The 19,297-nt window shown below is 40.1% G+C and overlaps 2 protein-coding genes across 3 annotated transcripts; one reads left to right on the top strand and one right to left on the bottom strand.

The window, feature by feature from the left end:
• Positions 1-390: 390 nt before the first annotated feature.
• Positions 391-9,726, bottom strand: LOC308401985 (ras-related protein rab7-like). Its single transcript, XM_080890467.1, has 6 exons — positions 9,406-9,726; positions 4,874-4,936; positions 3,245-3,371; positions 2,872-3,090; positions 1,936-2,064; positions 391-1,800 (listed from the first exon to the last, which is right to left on the bottom strand). The coding sequence occupies exons 2-6, from the start codon at positions 4,924-4,926 to the stop codon at positions 1,705-1,707; spliced, it is 624 nt and encodes a 207-aa protein (XP_080746593.1). The 5' UTR covers positions 4,927-4,936; positions 9,406-9,726; the 3' UTR covers positions 391-1,704.
• A 2,952-nt stretch (positions 9,727-12,678) lies between these two features.
• Positions 12,679-19,297, top strand: LOC308403059 (fibroleukin). 2 transcript variants are annotated; one of them, XM_080892300.1, is made up of 6 exons: positions 12,679-13,265; positions 13,843-14,038; positions 14,393-14,470; positions 14,543-14,655; positions 14,811-15,073; positions 17,422-19,297. In XM_080892300.1, exons 1-6 carry the CDS (start codon positions 12,990-12,992, stop codon positions 17,762-17,764), a joined length of 1,269 nt encoding a protein of 422 aa, XP_080748426.1. In that variant the 5' UTR covers positions 12,679-12,989; the 3' UTR covers positions 17,765-19,297. The 2 variants fall into 2 exon arrangements, with proteins under 2 accessions (XP_080748426.1, XP_080748425.1); XM_080892299.1 differs by having other exon boundaries at positions 13,840-14,038.

The raw sequence follows: 19,297 nt of genomic DNA, 5'->3' as shown, positions 1-19,297 counted from the left end.
AACCCCTGCCCTACCATGTGATTGGCTGATTAGATATTTGAGCTAACAAGTAGTTGAACAGGTGTACCTAAAAAAGTAACTGATAACAATAGTTAATGACTTAAAACATGAAGCACAGTGCATTCAACACCTATACAAGTAGTTTTTTCTCATTTACTTAAAAAAAAAAACCCATACCAATAACACTAACTGGTTTACAGTGAATTCAAACTTTGTGAACTGAAGGCCAAAGTAGATGGAAAAAGTAAAAAAACAAATGTATATCAGTTCTCTGCATCTGTGATTAAGGCTTCACACAATTACACACCTGAGGGGGTGTCTGAATGGAAAAAGAAACTGAGAATTTCATCAACCATACATACACTGAGACACAGAATGCCAGACTGTTAATATAGTCAAGAGTTTTATTATTTGATGTCCGAATTTTCTTTGACAACAATGTTTGCATTGCAGTAATTTTGTTCTTATAAGGAGGAGTACTACCAGGACAGATAACTGGATATTTTCATTAAATGGAAAGATAGAATATCCATTTGATTTCAGTCCATTATACCTTCACCATCTATACACTGTAATACACAATCCGTTAAAAATAAAGTACTTAGCCAACCTGAGCTACAAGCAGATAGATAGAACAGCAATAACAAAGACATGACAGAAGACAGGTGTAAGCTGTGTTGGTGATGCATATTGTAATTCTATAGCGATGAAAGACGTCTGATGAAAGGACAGAACATATACAGCAGTAATAGTAGCAGTACAAGTAATGTTACACAAAAGGCAAATATTAATATATCAGGGACAATTAATCCATGTTCTACACTGACTTATTAAGTAGACTCAGCTTTTACTTTGAGTCTACTTAACAACATTTCTACTGTGCTGTTTAGGCAGTTATAAACCCTTTAAGCACAATCTTGAAGGGCAAAGGCAAAGATAATCTACCAGAGTGTTCAACAAATTCTCAGGACATATCAAAAAAGGAAAGAGTGAGGAATTCTAATTTGAAAGGCATCTGGCAGCAGACGTTGCCCAAAAATCAGTCATCCCTGTATAATTTTTAAAGGCAAAAAAAAACATACAAAGTGCAAAAAGAAAGAAGAAAGTGTTTCAGATTGGCTTCAAAAACATCTTCAGCCAATTAATGCATCTGTATATATAGTTCAGCAAGATTATTCATTGACAGATAGGCAAAAGAAAGCAAAAGAGAAATCAGAGAATGCGAAACTTGGGATGCTGACATTAGCCAACATCGCCTCACATTAAAGATAATCAGCTAGGACATCTAGAGTTCCCAATTGCACTCTGAAAATGGCTCCATCTTGTCCCCTTAGCATGAATGTCGGGCATCATCTGCACAAATGGGTTGCTGGGACAGGAGATCACTCACAGGAGATCAAGTCAGGGACCGTGAGGTCAGAGTGGGGCTGGGGGGTGTCATTTTTTTCTTGTGTGATCTTTGGGCGCTGGACTCGTCAACATATTTTACAAGAGAACACTAGTGTATTAATTTGTGTATTAATTGTGAGGGGGACACATCCATGTGCAGCACATTGTGCGAAGGGTCGTGTCAGTGGAATGAACAATGGCATGGAGGAGGAAGACCAGTAGGGAATTCCCTTCCCTGGAAGCGAGGTGGAGGTGATGTAACCAGTGACAGGGCGTTTCCAAAAAGCCAAGAGAGAAGATGGTCCAAATTTTCTCTTAGCAGCTGCAGCTTTCTGTTGCGGGTTTAGGTCCTTCATTCCCTCCCAGCTTTATGGGCCCTGGGAAGTCATTATACAACTCCACCTCTGTCTCCTGCAAGGCACCAAGAAAAAAGAAGTTAAGTAAAGCCGAAAGATTTTTTAAAATTCAACAATCACACAATGCAACAAGCCATTTCAAACCCACCACCAGCACACCACACACACACACCATTAACCTGTAACTCACCTGTTTGAGTGCATTACGTGCGATTGTCTGAAATGCCTGTTCTACATTTATGGCTTCCTTCGCACTGGTCTCAAAGTAGGGGATGTTGTTCTTACTTTGACACCAGGCTTGAGCCCTTTTGGTGGTCACCTGTGGATATAAAGAGAGATTGAGTCCATCGACAACAACAAGCTAAAATAAGTTGTACAATACAATAACTCAATTTTCTGCATTATTTGATTATGATATAGGTATTGATATTTAGGTCACAAGCATACAAACTCATATTATGCTTATAAAAAAAAAGATATTCCCAGTGCTGGAGGAAAAGTTGATTTTTCAGCTACATTTGGGGAATAACTGCTCAACAAGCATTTCTCATAGGTGAGTGCACAACTTTCAGGTGGCACATGTATCATTTGTTCTCACAAACTGCTTTTATTTTGGTTTTTGGATGTCTGGCGTGAATAGCTTTACTGAGGTATCAATTTGTCAATTCACATTGTAATGTTGAAGTCTATGCTCTGATTATGCCACTTCAAAGTGTGGATAAGAGTTACTTCAATGTTTAGAGTTACTATCGTTGGAAAAAAGCCACTCTGATATTGTTATGTAACACATAAACTTGAGGTGAGCTTTCCAAGCTTATACAAAGGCCCTGTCAAGGCATGCACTTCACTAGCCACAAGAAGCTCCTCTGCTCAGGTGAAGTGACTTTTGTAGTTTCACCAAGTCCTCTAACATTCCTTACACAGCAACCCCATCAACACCTGCGCTAATCTTTATGGTCACAGCAAGTCTTTAATGATTTAGTCTTTTCTCCTTCTACAGATCTACCAAACAAAGCAGCACAACAGTAACAGCCACAGTGTGCTGTGTGCACTTACAACTGACACGCACACATAGTTAAAGTCATTCTTAAAACAACGAAACTAGAACCAGGAATCTCATACCAACCTGTCTGTTCTCCAAGTCAATCTTGTTGCCTAGCACCACAAACGGGAAGTTCTCAGGATCTCGAGGACTGGCCTGGATCAGAAACTCATCCCTCCAGCTGTCAAGTGTTTTGAATGTATTGGGCGCAGTCACATCAAACACCAGCACACAGCAGTCTGCTCCACGGTAGAACGCAACACCCAAAGACTGGAACCTCTCCTGGCCAGCTGTGTCCCAGATCTAGGCAATGAAAGAGGAACAATAGTTAGGCACACCAGGATTAAAGATAATACAAAACAACAACTCTCAATAAAACTGTGCTTGAATCCATGAAAACTTAAAGCTTCATTTGTCCTCACATAATTTAGTCCTCCGACTAGTTATCATACCACACCTGCATTGTAACGAGTCGGTCGTCCACCATCACCTCCTTCGTCAGGAAGTCTGCTCCTATTGTGGCTTTGTACTGGTTACTAAACTTCTTGTTCACATACTGGTTCATTAAGGAGGTCTTCCCAACACTGAGAAGAGAAACAGCAGCACAACAGAAATATGAAATATGCAGCAATTAAATTACTGTGTTTGGTGATATATGAATGTGGTTAAAGCTTTTAGAATTTCCACCAGCTTGAGCACATTGGGTATCCATCTTAATCGAGACAAGCTGATTTTAAATACAAGGATCCACTACATATAAGACGAATGATGACTGCTTCAACCATATCGCTAACCACATTAGCAAATGGTCTGTACAGCAGTATAGCCACTTACAGGTCGTAAAGCATGCGATAAAGGAAACTGAAATGCTGCATGCTATGATGATGTTATCAGTGTGTCATTCTTGTGGAACAAGAAGACACACTCAGCAAATTTAACGTGATCCTTAATCAGTGCAAACAATTACTGACCTGTGAGGGTGACAGAGCACCGATTGGTACAGGTAAGAGAGAATGGTGAGCAAGTCCAAAGAGTAAAGGCTTTGCCTCACTCTCAGGTGTGGCTACCTGCCAAACTGCTATGTTGTTGTTATACATAAATAAATACAAGGACAAAACTAAGGTATTTTCACACAGTCAACCAACCATTTCAGATGCTTTACCACCACACTAGAGTGAAAAAGAGTCAACTAATTTGCATCTAGAAAACTCAGATACAAAACAGACCAGTGATCTGATTTAGATATCTGTGGGAATTCTACATCCTAACTCGTGAAATAACCAGAAACCCCTCTTAACCCTATACTACAGCCTGCCACGCCATTAAATGGTTGCGGGCTGTGTCAACCTGAAATGTAGAATTTCTCAGGAGGTGCACATTAGGCTATGTTCTAAATTAAGACGTAGATTTCCTACTGAAGCGTACTAGAGAACTGTTTACATCATAACCTACAAATTCATCTTTCTGGTCAATCAGCAAAGAACCAGAGTCAACTTTGGTATTCTTTCCAAGTGGTCATATGATTCAACAAAACAGGGATCATTCCTATTTTAATTTTTGCAAGTTAAAATATTCAATGGCCTGGAGTTACATTTCAGCCTGGCTTAACAATAAGAAATGAATGAATGGTGGTTGATTCAACCTGTTTGGCCATTATGTTTTCCTTACATATAAAATACTGTAATTTATTGGTGAATCATATTATCACAGGGATACACAAAAGATTTCAGTGTTCTCAGGTTCACCCAGCTTTAAGGTTTCTTATGAAACTGTTTACTAAGCTTTTTTTTTTATAAATTATTGTGAAAAATTAAAAGTTCCCTTGAAACCATGTTTGAATAACTGTAATATAAAAACTACTTTTGAAAGACGGCATAATGAGCATGAAAACTGAGCTTGATAGCAATAGTAGTGATTAGCAGCAGATAAGGGCTGTATATACAAGAAGCACAGTTTGTATTCTGCCTGGCGACAGCTTATTGCACCACCACAACAACTTGTGCCAACAAGGAAGTAGCGCAATGTAAAATTAAATTAACCCCAAAACAACAATAGGAAAAAAAATTGAATAGTTTGTGTGACTCACCCTGAATCTCCCAGGATGATGACTTTCAGGAGCACTTTCTTCCTGGATGTCATTTTTCCACAGCTGCAGTAAGACAAAAAGCAAGAGGGTTTAGTTACTAATGCTTTTCTGACGTCGTCATAGCAAGTCACAACCTAACCACTAGCTGTCTATATACCTGGAACAACATAATCAATACAAAAAAATAATTCAGTTTCTTTACAGACTGGCCTATTGGACAACTTTATGTCTTGAGTTTCATGGCCCTGCACCAATCATGTATGAATGCCACTCATTTCAGTCATGTGCTTCCTAAGCTGTTGGGCAAATCACGAGGAACATATCTCTCTCTCTCCCTCTCACTTCAACACACACACACACACACACACACACACACACACACACAGGGAGGTTACTTCTAAGAATATTGACTCCTCCTCAAAGTCCAAACCAAGTGACATATGAGACATTTTCTGCTGATTTCACTGTCACTAAGTTGACAAACCAATGCTGCACAATGTAACGCTTAATACACCGTCAACCATTGCAAGATATAATTATATAAAATGACCACAGTCACAAATACAACATGACTTGGGAGACAACATGCAAATAGATGTATAAATAAAATTAAATCTAGTTTTTCCCAGAATCTATACAAAAGTGAAAGACACATATTAGTCAATTTGGGGCTAAAATGTTGACTAAATTCTGGAGAATTGGACAAAACAACTGGATGTATGTCACTTTAGTTTGAGCAAGAGTGGTAGTTAACTGTTCTGCAATCTGTGCCTTTTCTGAACACTCAAACACTCTTCACTGCTCAGGGATGTGCACAATTTCCCCAATACTCATCAGAGATTTCAGCAAGAGCTTACCCAGTGCATGATTAAGTTAATATGTGTTGTATTATACTGTATCACCCCCTTTAAGTGATCAATTGTTTATTTGAGAATGCAATGTTTGAAATAAATAAAAAGAGGAAAATTAGATGCCTTGGTGTTTCACTAGGACAAAAAAAGAGATTTTGTCGTCAGCCAGTATCATTATACAATGCAAGACTGAAGCTGCATCCACACAGAAAGTGATTTGCTTCAACAAGAGAGCAGAGAAAGTGAATGGCATTCAGCGATTAAGAGCAACTAAGGGTGAAATAACAACTGACGAGGTAAAGTTGGTGGAAACCAAGAAACTCCACCACCACCAGGCGAGTGATTGAAGTGAGTGAAAATTAAGAGTGCACAAAACTGTTGCTTGACATATAATCTGGTAGTAAATACGTTAGAACATTACTTAGATAACCACAGCCTACGATGTCCACAAGCAACAAGACGTCAGCTTTGATGGGGTTGGCGATGAGTGCTTCGCTTCCAGTGTTGACGCAAATCTGACCTTATAGCAAATCTTTTATGTTCTGTCCAATTGTGCAGTGGGTTCCAGTGAAAATGTATATTAATGTCTTGAAGGGCTATGTATAAACCTTTCCCATACACAAATAGACTAGAAAGACAAAATAAAATGTGATTTCTTAAGACACTGCTTTATCTTCTCCCATACCTTTGTCCTATCGGTGCTATGTAAACACTGATCACAATGCAACTGATAAAACAAAACCTGGGAAAAGTACTGCACTGTCAATAAGGAGGGCAGAAAAAGCAGATGTCTGGCAGTAACATGTAGCAGTATTTCCTCAAAGCTAAAGATGATCCTAATTGTATATTATAGCAGCATAGTATACAATTAGTAGTATACAAACATCAGCAAGGTTTCACCAGTGCATTACAAACATGGCCTCCCACTGGGAATTTTCTTTAAGAAAAAAACAAAACAAAAAAAACCTGTAGCCTTTATGATTGCTAATGTGCCTAAAATACCTTACTGCTCCAGTTAGATTGTGTACATGTTAAAAAAAACAAAAAAAACAAAAAACCCTTTAAATTTAAATGAAACCCGCAGCCTGATTATTGTTTTGAGAGTCAGAAATTCCCCTGAGCTGGAAAAGCACCATATAAAGATATGTACTGTATATATTATACACTGTGGCAGTGTCTAATTGTCAAGTCCAATTATGTTTCTCCTTTTGGGTGAAAAAAAAAAATACACAAATTGTATCTTGTTTTGGTGGTGAAGCAATAACCTTTTAGGTAACATTTAACAGTAAACATGAACACTTCATTTCAAATTGCATGCATCAGTTTACTAAAGTAAAACACAACCATAAGCTGGAAAGCACCAGCATTCTTTCTGAGTGGAAATCCAATACCTGTGAAGCACAAAATAGTTGACAGTAGCATGAACAACAGCAACACACTGTCACGGAGGTGTGCTTAAATTAGTCACATGATAACAGCAGAAGCAGAGATCAGACATTTAAACTTTCATGAACAGCAGGTCCATGATTTCTCATTAACAACTACGATTTCTTTTTTTTTTTTTTTTTTTTTTGGCCTGTCCCGTTTGGCTCTTTTGCCATCAGAATTGTTGTCTAAAGGCAAAGAAAGATGCCCAACGGATTTACTTTACCAAACTGACCATCCCAGCCTTGCCGTAATGGTCCATTTGATTCACCTTTTATTGTTTATTTTATTTTCACTTACTGAATACGGGACAGACTTGACTGGGGGAAAGAAGGGGAGAAAGAAAGAGGGAAAGAGAAACAGCTGAGAAGAGGGACGGGGGAAAAGGGCAAAAGACAAAAACCAACAGAACGGGCAGAGAAAAAAAATGCATATATCAATCACCTGGATCACCTGCTGAGAAAGAAAAAAGAAAGCAAGCAGAAGAGAACAAGAGTAATAGAATAAACAACATCACAATGATATATGGGAATATGACAGTAAATACTAAATGTTAAACATTATTGTGCAGCACATAAGATCAACAGAACACAGTGTGCTTTGAGGTAGGAGCCAAAAAGGGTGTAGTTTGTGGGTGTGATCACCCGTGTGTACACCTGTGAGCATGGACGCGCTTGTTTTTTGTTTTTTTAAAAGGTTCCTTCATGTAATAATCTGCTAGAGGGTGTGGGGGGGCCACAGCCCCGTCCTCCAGGGCGTGAAGCAGGTGTGGAGGAGATCAAAACTCCAGACATCCAGAGGCCCCCAGAACACAAGAGACCAAGGAAGACCAACAGAGGGGCAGCTGCGCCACTGTCCCGGAAAGAGCTAAGGAGAGTCCCAGATGAGGGCTCACTCAACAACTACGATTTCTGACAGGCGGTTCAGTCCAAAATGAGATTGTGGCCTTTCACTAATATGATCAAAACAAATTAAATAATTTCTTCTGCCTGAATGAATATACAGTATTTCTCAGTTAAGAAATGACTGCATGAATTAGGCTCATTATTATTTATTATTTTAAAAACCATGAAGTTTTGGACTCCACCACAGTTTCTCTATGCTCATACATTTCTGCTCAGAGCATCTAGTCTTCACCTCTGACATGGGTTATAAATGCAAACCAAACAACACAAAACAAACCCCAAACTAAAAATAGTTTTGGAAAGCAGAGTTCAGACAATGTTCAGTCAATTACTCCAGGTCACAGAGGGAAGCCATCATCATTTGTCCTTGTTAACCAGCTTCTACATGGGAAACAGATGCTTCAGTAATGAAGGATCATCTTTTTAAACGTGTGTATTTTAGCTATAACAAGTACGAGTGAAGAGATAGATATGCTGAACAACTTCAAAAGACACACAAATTAGGACTAATCCAAACTCAGAGGGCTGTTTGCAGCGGAGGAGCAGTTTTTCAACTCCAACCACTTAATTAAAAAACTGTGCAAGACCATATGTGTCATCATACTGTGCACAGTATTTTTTTAATGAAACAATAAGAAAATGGTAGACGTAAATGTCAGACAGCATCTGTCATTGAAAAGTAAAATACTCAAAACCTGGATAAATGTATAGCAAGATGTTTCTTTTCTGTCTCGAGCCTGTTGGTACAAGCAATGGGCGTTGTATAATTAAGACAACTTGAACGACGTGTAACCGCGTGACCTGTGAGCCACAAGCGAAACGAAACCCACTTAACGCATAATACAGACATGACAGGTCAAGATTCCCTAGCAACACTCAGACACATATAACATCTGTTTAACACAGCCTGTAGACAATAAGGGTGAGGAGATCGCTTAAAGGTCACACTGACCAGGATCAAGATGTAGCCAAAGAACACAGTGACGAGTAGCTATTCAGCCACTCGGTGATGTGTAGTTCTGAGGTAAAAATCCTTCTCTGTGTGCATGAGCATTAACACCGTTTAAAGACACCCCTTCACAACATTTGACAATGATGAGTTTTTTTGTTTAGGTTTTTTTTTTTTTTTTTTTTTTTGTTGTTCTTTTACGATGCTTTGGCCGACAGACCAACCCCGACTAGCCGGTCTCCTTCCTTGTTGGATTCGACCCAGAGGAGCCACAGGCCGGCCTTGTTTTTGCCGAAAAACACCTCACCACCATTAGCAGCTACAGCGTCAGGACATCCTAAACACTGACAAGTGGGCAGACATTATACATATAAAGAGTTTCTTGTCGTCTCAAAAACTTACTTTCAGCTCGTAACACACGGTAGAGGAGACTTGCTGACCGTATCGAAGCCGGCTGCGAGAAAACTAGCCGTTGTTGTGCAGCGCAGCTAGCGTCAGTTGCTAACTAGGCGTTACGTTAGCTAGCGTTGATTTGGCAATGTCCCGTTTGAGATTCTCAGAAAAGTTTCTGACGTCGACACCAACAAAAACCGTGTCGTAAATTCACGAGGTAATTTATCTACAAATAGTGTTTAAATTTGGCACTTGCCTTAAGGCTTGCCTGCCTACAAGCCACCCAACCAGCTAACTACTTAGTTCTCCCTTGTCTTCTTTCACTTCCGCCTCCCAAACAACGCTTGTGCCCTACGTCAGACGTAAACAGCCAATAACAACCCCTTCTGAAATATTAATTAAGGCCCGTATAACTTCTCTATCCTCGACTTTCACAGCCCATTAAATGCCACAGCTCGGGTCTTTTCAGAGAAAACATTAATATTAGTACTGATTCTCAACCCTGTTGCCATTCATATAAAACAAATATGACAGATACGTATTAAAAACATTAAAATAATATTAAACTCAATTGTCCTAATTTTACCCATTTTATTTTATGGATTTCTTAGCTCACAAAGTTTTAAACTACTGCCTTTTAACAGTTTGAATTATTATTTGTGGCTGTGTCTATGGTGTATTCGGGCAAATGTTTGAAAAAAAAAAACTGAAATCAGTGAAACAAAAAAGTATGTGACTATGAAAAGTGAAAATTTGGGCAAGGTTGATTTAGAAACTTGCCTAAACTCCTACTAAGTGTAAGCTGAAACTGAATTAGTATTCAGTATGAGTGTGACTAGCTTTAACTTAGTGGTCAAGAAATTAATATTTTGTTCAATAAAGTTTTCAAGTTTCAGAGTATTGGTATTAGGGTTGCACCAAACATAATACACAACAACTAACATATTATAAAATACTGTAAAACATTTAAAATTCTTTAAGCGTAGATTGTTTTCGAATTGCAAAATTACCCAGGCTTTGAGCACAAATGCTAACCTGCTGATGTTATGTATTGATAGATTACAGTAAACATTAAACAGGCAAGTTGCCAAGCTTTCAGTTAAAAATTAACTCCCACACTGAGTCAGATCTGACCACATCATCACCCTGACTCGCATGATTTTTATCAGGTGTGTGCTTATTGTCCTGGTTGCGTTTTTTTCACAAGACCTGACTTTGCACTAGATAGGTCCCACTGGATGACATAACGGATAACTGGGCTAAACCTGACAAGTCTGTAGCCTGGATATATAATAGAAAGCCATGTTGGAGCTTTGTAGTCATTCTGATGCCCCTTAATGCAGACTCAAGTAATTACAGTTCCCTAAATTGATAATAAATCGGCTTCAGAGCTGCTGTTCCACTTTATTCAAAAACACAAACAATATTTTAAATCTTCTAACATAATGAGTGAGATGATGAGCTGCATATTCCAAGTAATTCTACATAACTTTTACAAAACATCCAGTGAACATGAGCATTTTTTTTCAGTGGGAAACAACATTCTGGAGAGGCACCTTGAACTGATCTTAACTAATCTAACTCTCAAAACCTCCAACTACCATTTTTTTTCATTGTATGATTAAGATGATATTCTCCTAAGAACCAGCCTATTCATTTATGTGATGGACATTTGTTTTTGGGTTATATCTTTTGACTTATTTGAGCAACCCTACTAAGTCCTGGTGTACTAAACAGAGGACATCCTGGTCTTTCCATTGATATCTCATGTATTTGGGTGGCCTCTTTTAGCTCCAAAGAGGAAGGAAATCACAAAATAAGTTCAATAGGAAGATTCTTATCCTTGGTTCTCAGGAGGATATGTTAGAGTTGTCATTTTAATTATAGTGCATTATTACACTCCACCAGTGAGTCATCTAAGATAATGGTTGGATGGATGGAGTGAGTAGTCCACCACTAGAGGGCAGTGGAAATTCATTTTGAACAGAAGAACCAAGCGAACTAATGAACTCAGACCTTTTTCAAATGCATGCTGTCACTCTGTAAAACAGTAAATTTAACATTAATATTTTTCCTATTACTTCTCATTGGCTGTTAGTGTTATTTACTATATTGTCAGTTTTACTCACATGAATTATCTCTTACAGAAGTGCAGTCATGAAAACGAAAGTCTTCACAGGACTCTATTAAGTTTTTTGAAAAACAAAGTACACCCTTACTACTTCCACAGGAATTAAGTAGCAGCAGGATCTGCTAATCACGTACACTTGATTAATTGATTATTATCCCCTCTATGAAAGCAGAGGTGTTTGTAGTTTGCCTTGTTTGGAGTATTCAGGTGAGTCTTAACAAAATACCACTATCTTCCCAAAAGTGGACATCCCAGAAAATTCACACTAATGTTGACACATATTTAAAAAATTAAAGAAAAGCTAAAGAAAAAAACAACAAAACAAAACATGAAGCACACCTCAGGCTCTACAGGCCTCGAATGGCATGTCAAATGCTAAAGTTCATGGAGCAACACAGTAAAAAAAAGGTGGGCCTAAATTCCTCCAGATTGATATGAGATACTAGTAAAGTCATACAGAAAATGTCTTTAAAAATGGTTTCACATTAATATATCATCTCTCCATACTAAATGTCGTATGTGCATTTGTTCTCCTCATTACTGGAAGCGTGCCTCTGTAGAATCTTGATGACTGGGATGACTCTGGTGTTTATAGAGAAATTCCTCCCTTCTTACACCTATTGAATCTGGAGTCTTTATGGCCTCTTTGTAAATACAAACACTGCAACACAAAAGCGTGTGAGCTAGAAAACGGTTCATGGGTGGGAAGGCGCCACATACTTGGAGCATCTGCTGGATTTTCATCCTTGCAAACACTGTCACATTTGCACCTTGATGATGGCAAAACGTAAGAGCTGCTCAAGGTGGGACACATCGTTTATATCATTAGGACAGACATATCAGCAAGGTGTAGAGTCTATTAAATCATGAGAGACAGCCATCAAAGTGCTTGTGTGTTTGAGATATAACGGCACTTTCATTCACATTCTTAGTGCGTGTATGTGTAAACATGCATCTCTGTGTGTGGCTGTGTGGGAGGGGAGGAGAGGCAATGAGATGAGTTAAGGAGATGAACAGATTTTGTGTGTGTGTGTGTGTGTGTGTGTGTGTGTGTGTGTGTGTGTGTGTGTGTGTGTGTGTGTGTGTGTGTGTGTGTGTGTATTAGGGGGTGGGTGCATTAGTCCGTGTCAGACAGCAAAGAGTGCCGCATTTATCTAGGAATCTGAGCCAAAGCAACCTCACTAGCAGGAGCACGAGAAAGGGGACAACAAGTGAGATGATCTGAGAAGAAAGAAAGAACATGAAAGAAACCCAGAGAAGAAAACACAAAATGGACAAGGACATGACTATGAAGATCTAATTTTCCCTCTTAAAAAAAGGACAAAGTCAGCAAAGTCTATTTGCCTGAAGAGGCACTGCTTGATGAGCTGAAGGAAAGTGAAGAGAAAGTTTGCAGGGAATCGTCAACACAAAGCAACTACTTGGAGGAACAACGTTGGACCACGGTTTAAAACATTTTTCCATGTTTCCTTTCAGTTCCTTTAAGTTTAGCATGCTTCCTCTCCTCTATGTGGGAGTGCTGCTATCCTTAGTTGCCTCTCCAGCCTGTATAAATCCTCCCTGCAAAGATAATCTAGTGGCCTCACCCATCCAGCCTGGGACTGGAGCTGCAGGTACCGGGGCTTGTGAGGGTCAAACTGGGACAACTGCCTGCGGGACAGGGGTTTCACTTGCAGCAATCTCGGACATCCCTCGGAAAGTGGAGCACAAACATGAAATACCCCAGTTTCAGTACAAGGTAACTGACATTTTATACAGTACTTTTCATTGTGTGTGTGTGTTTGTGTTTTTTCACAGTTCCCAGCTTAAAAATCCTAAAATCTCAGAGGGGCCAGAAACAACTCTTAAACAGTCAATTAACTCCAGCAGCCTGGGAGACCTTAAAGTTTACCTTTTTACTCATCGTGTTGTAGTGAGAGTGAGCGGCATACTACCAAACTCATGCCAGCAGGTTCTTTCTCATGGAACGCTAGACTTGGCACCACCTTCCAGCCAGGGAACAATAACCGTCAGCAATCAAAGAAGGGACAAAATTAGGTTTGCTTTAAAAATATCCTCATCATATGGCTGTGCTGAGCTCATGCAGGAACAGGTGTGTTAGGGACATGATTAACATGGGTGATGTAAGTGTAAGAGACACACTGTGACACAAAACTGAGCTGTCGGTTATGTGTGAGGATGTGTGGATGATATTTATGCACATGCACAGCTTTATTTTTAGACTTTTTATGCATGACTGAATAACACTAAGGAGTGCTGAATCATTTCTGACTTTCACAAAATGATTTAGATATATCTGTGTCACTGTCTAGCAGACTGGGGTTGTCAGAGAGCGCCTGGTTCAGCTGCAGCGCTGCATGCGCTCTGTCCAGGATACTGGGGGACCTTGGAGTCACGAGGGCCAGGAGAGCAATTCTCTTGGGGCCATCCTGGCTTTAATGGCAGCTGTGCTGACAGAGTGTGACCTCCACTGTCACAGCCAGGCGCTTGGGGCAATGGCTAAACGACTGGGTAAGTAGTACACCTTTATATCCCCAATCTCTGCAACACACAAACATGCACACACATAAATGCCAGTGCAGTCGCTCCCCCACACATAGTAAACAGAACCTCAATGAGACCTGCTAGGCATCAGTCATAGGTGAGTTCATAGGAATTTAACTGCACTAAGAAGCATGGCAAAAACTCTGTATACATGCACACACAGATGCACAGACACATACGGTACAGCTCACAAAGCGAAAAAGCCTTGAGAGCGCTATCATGCATCCTCTCTGTGAGGTATACAGGGGAGCATCTATTTTCAGCCCCTGACGACAGCGTGACTGGCCTCACTGATAACCTAATCTATCTCTTGGTTGGCAGAGAGCGCAGCGGTGGGGAGAGAGGGGGAGAAAGACTTGCTGCTTTTCCTCAAGAGCATCACTCAACATCCACCCACAGGTGAGGGCATTACAGGTAGCTACGTGAATTGTTGTTCATTTCTAAGCAGAAAATGCACTGTGTGTGCCCTAGTTGCCCCCTTGGAGAGGCTACATCCTCGGGACTGTGCAGAGATTTACACGCTGGGGATCAAAGAGAATGGAATCTACACCATCCAGCCTGACCTGAATGGGCCGGCACTAGAGGTATTTCAGATTCACCGCACTCATAAATGAGACAGACATATCACCCGCACCCCAAGCCCACACCACCCTGGTCAGCTTCTTTTGGAGATGTGCATGCTATCTGTGGATCAGTAAAATCTGGGCCTTATAATATTAGAATCTCTGTATTGGTTTAGGCTAAATGTGACATGGAGACTGCGGGTGGCGGGTGGACAGTAATCCAGAATCGGCAAGATGGCTCAGTGGACTTCAACAGAACATGGCAGGAATACCGGGAGGGCTTTGGAAATCTGCAAGGAGAACACTGGCTGGGTAACGCAGCGTTGCATGCCCTTACCTCCAGTGGCCAACACCAACTCCGCATTGAGCTGGAGGACTGGCACCAGCAGAGGCGCCAAGCCACCTACAGCAACTTCAAAGTGGCCTCGGAGGCACAGAGGTGAAGCACTCTGCACACAGATATATTTTCTGCGCTAAGGGATTAAAGTTACCTGGGGATTAGACCAAAGGTCAGAAAAAGAGAGACTTGAGTCTGGAAGTCAGCTACAACAAAAATGTATTTATTTTATCTTCAGTCACAATCTTATTTGCTTTCATGTATTAACAACAGCCATGAAAACTTGTTTTCCCAATCACTTTTTTCTTAAGTATGAACTGCACGTTTACACGAACAGACAAGGTTCTGAATATTTCAGTCAAAATGTGATTAATGTCCTGAGAGATGTGTGTTGTTTTTGTATGGCTGCCAATCAGTTTTGATCAAACTACATCCTGAAGCAGATCAGCAGAGTTAATAAATTAAAAGTTAATAAAGTTTTTAACATTACCTTTCAAACTTTAGCAAAGGCAATTAATGTCTTCGCCTAATGTCTTTATGTAATTCAAATGGCCATCTTTAACTTACTTTAAACTGTAGTTTTTGAAGTTTTCACTTTTACCTATAATCAGTTATTTGCATTCTAGTTTTCCACATATACGATAGTCTACATAACACTATACAAGCTAGGAGACTTGTATATCCAGGACTCTTTCCATTATCACCCATTCACTGTCTTGGTGTGGCTGTGACTCAGGATGTAGAGCAGGTCATTTACTAATTGGAAGGTTGGTGGTTTGTGATAGAGATGGACCGATCCGATATTACGTATCGGTATCGGTCCGATACTGACCTAAATTACTGGATCGGATATCGGAGAAAAATAAAAAATGTAATCCGATCCATTAAATATCACGAAAGCACCTCACAAAACTTGCAACACGCCGTAACTCGCCTCAGAACGTTAGCACGTCGGAGCAGTATGCATCACGTGATAGAGCGGCTGTGGCATGCGGGACCTGTCGGTGGTCTGGATAGCATTTGGAGCTTCGCTAGCAACCCGGCATTTCATCTCCGACAAAGTTATCCCGAGAGAAGTAAAGCAAGTGTGTAAGTCCATCTCTGAATGTTTGTAAAGCATTCCTGCGTTAAGCTTACCAAACGATATATGGAGCGACTGCCTCTTCTGGCTGCTACTTCAATCATGAAACTGCTTAATGATCAGCTGATCGGCTTTTCTGTCGCGAGTCCGTCTCTCTTGTTTGCTTTTGGCCCACTTTGCACCAGAAAGAGGAAACCAGCGGCTGAACAACAGCAGCACGTTTAAGCTTGATCAGCTGTTGTTAGAATTTATTTATTATTACTTTCTACTCGAGGATCTTTTTCTACGTAGCTGACGCTGGTAACTGTGCAGGGGCGGATCTAGCAAAGTTTAGCCAGGGGGGCCGATAGGGCATTAACTGGGAAAAGGGGGCACAAAGACATACTTTTCTTTCTTATTCTCATTTAAAATGTCGAGCTTTTAATAAATAATTATCTGACACCCAAAGTTTTAATTTGATGTAAAATGAATAGAAGTCAATTACTGTATATAGTGACTATTAAGTCTAATATATATACCCTAGTAAGCTATAGTACTTTTTCCTTTGGGAAGGTACCATCTGTGCAGTCTGCAATTTTGTTGAAGAAAGATGTTGAATCTATTTAATATTTCTTGAAAAATAATTGATTTCTGTGCTTTTTTTTTTCACACTGCATCAAATTAAGGTTGATTATGTCGATTAAGCATCATGAGGTGGAGCGTGAGGGGTGGTTCCCTATTTTTTATTTATTTATTTTTGTTGTTGCTGGGAGTTGGAACCCTATTAGTTAGGTTGCTTAATATTTACGCTAAGTACTCTTTAAAATACCAGAATAGGGAGGATGGTGTAGGTTTAAGTTTATTAGATTGATCAGTATTGCTGAACTATGAAATTTTTTTTTTTTTGCATACAGGTATAACAGAATAGCTTTAGTGTAGTTGTTGTTTTAAACTTGAGTATGAACTTATACAAAATGCAGCAAGATATTTAAAAAAAAAAACAGTTTTGTTGATTAAAAAACACTATATCGGATTCATATCGGTATCGGCAGATATCCAAATTTATGATATCGGTATCGGTATCGGACATAAAAAAGTGGTATCGTGCCATCTCTAGTTTGTGATGGTTGCTAGAAGTGTGAATGTTTGCTAGAAGGCACTTCAACACAGCCAAAAGTGCTTGTATCAATGGGTGAATGAGACGTGTTATATAAAATGCTTTGATTGCTCAAGTAAAGTAGAAAAGTACTGTATAAGAATCAATCCATTTGCCACCTTGCCGGGAGTGTGAAATTAATATAAAACATAATTTTACTCGGCTTTTAACAAACAACACACACATAAAAACAAAACAAAAAAAACCCTCAAATGTTGTTTGTCTATCTTCCAGGTATCGCCTGACAGCACGGGAGTATTCTGGTGATGCAGGTAATGCACTGAGCTACAGTAAGCGCTACAACCACGACGGCAGGTCCTTCAGCACTGCTGACAGAGACTATGACCGTTACGTGTCGGGAAGTTGTGGTCAGTACTATGGTGCAGGCTGGTGGTTTGATGCTTGTCTGGCAGCTAATCTGAATGGACGGTACTACCGTGGGCGCTACAGCGGGGTAACCAACGGCATCTACTGGGGAACGTGGTACATCCTGACAGATGGACGAACTGGAGAGCGCTACTCCTTCAAGAGGGTGGAGATGAAGACAAGACCCAAAAACTTTATGGGAACAGACTAAAGATAATGATGTCAACATAATGGGGAAAATTTGCTGTGCAGTAGACTACAGTAATAATCACACCAGACACTTTCTTTCTTGTTTTATAATCGATAGATGCTTTGGTCACTATATTTAGCATTGCTTTCATGTCACTTATCAGTTATATGCAGATGGCAGCTAAAAGATTAAAAAAAAAGTGTAAAAGAAATAATGTTTAAATGCTGATTAGCAGACTGTGAAGCTCTACTTTCTTTATGATGGGCTCACTCTGGTAAAAAATACATGTTACTTCATAACTGTGAAACAGTTAAATACATATTGAAAATATTGCAGAGGTTGCTGTAATAAATTTCCAGAATCTTTATTGCACATCAACAACCTGCAAAAGGCTACCTTAATGTATCACAGGATGCCAGGGGAGGCATGTTTTCTCCGTGTTAACAGTTTAAGGACAAGACAAACAACCCAAACCACACATGAAAGTCATCCTTCACATGCATGAGTTAATACTGGTAATTTGCTTGTGTTCCTACCTGTCTATGCTCTGTGACCTACAGAAATACAAGCTGCCTGCAGCAGCTCACAGACATTGTAGGTCAGATGAAGTCATGGGAGACCGTTTACTAAAAGGCAAGAGGTCATCGTGTCCCTGCAGAGAGCTCAGCTGTTATATACACAACTAAAACTAAAACTTCATCACACTGTGATTCATGTGACAGGGTGTCTAACCACAGTCCCCTACTGTATGTTCTGCCTACAGCTGCTTTAATAGAAAGCCAAAGAGCCAAAGCTCACAGTCTGATACTAAACCAAGAGTAGCCCAGTTTTAGACAGGCCATCTCACCTGACTAATACTTTCCCAGGTAGAGGTCTAACACACTGACGCTAACTCTCAGGACCTTCTTTTTTTCCTTTTCTGTTGGCAAACCGTCCTCCACCCACCTCTATTAAATCAAACACAAACATACAGAAACAGTCACCCTCCCCTGGTCTCTAGAGTTGGTGTCAGCGGGGGTGATTCATCCACAGATGTGTTTCACGAAGACGTTTTGGGAGTAGGTATGTGAGTCAGTGGGTGTGTGTCTCACAGTCTTTGTAAAAGACTTTTTACTTTTGGCATTGTTTGCAGTGAGCTGTCAGTCTCTGCAACAAGCAGGCTGTCTAATGTGATCGTGTGACAGCGCTCTCATCTAAACACACAGACACACTGCTGTCAGACCTCCTACCTGTCAAAGTATTTCACATACACTACTTATCTACACACAAGGAGATGTCTGTTTTATGCACACACACAAACACACACACACACACACACATGCACACACACACAGGAGTCAGTGGTTCTCTCAGCAGATAAGGAGGTGCATGATGTGCTTGGCTTCTTAAAAACAAATGGATCCCATTGTACACATCATGGGAAGGTAATCACTGTTACACAACCACAAGCTCCTTTTCACCTTTTCACCTGTTTCACACATAATATTGCGCACACACACACACACACACACACACACACACACACACACACACACACACACACACACACACACA

Source organism: Rhamphochromis sp. 'chilingali', assembly GCF_963969265.1.
Source record: "Rhamphochromis sp. 'chilingali' genome assembly, chromosome: 9".
In the NCBI taxonomy this organism is placed as follows: domain Eukaryota; kingdom Metazoa; phylum Chordata; class Actinopteri; order Cichliformes; family Cichlidae; genus Rhamphochromis; species Rhamphochromis sp. 'chilingali'.
The sequence above is the reverse complement of the archived record's forward strand: the minus strand, read 5'-3'. Positions and strand labels throughout refer to the sequence as shown.

Coding starts and splice junctions, on each gene's coding strand:
- LOC308401985 (XM_080890467.1), bottom strand. CDS start 4,926: ATGACATCCAGGAAGAAAGTGCTCCTGAAAGTCATCATCCTGGGAGAT. Junction 3,091..3,244: donor ACCGACTCGTTACAATGCAG/GTGTGGTATGAT, acceptor TTCATTGCCTAG/ATCTGGGACACAGCTGGCCA. Junction 1,801..1,935: donor CACGTAATGCACTCAAACAG/GTGAGTTACAGG, acceptor GGTGCCTTGCAG/GAGACAGAGGTGGAGTTGTA.
- LOC308403059 (XM_080892299.1), top strand. CDS start 12,990: ATGTTTCCTTTCAGTTCCTTTAAGTTTAGCATGCTTCCTCTCCTCTAT. Junction 13,266..13,839: donor TACCCCAGTTTCAGTACAAG/GTAACTGACATT, acceptor GTCACTGTCTAG/CAGACTGGGGTTGTCAGAGA. Junction 14,471..14,542: donor CACTCAACATCCACCCACAG/GTGAGGGCATTA, acceptor TGTGTGCCCTAG/TTGCCCCCTTGGAGAGGCTA.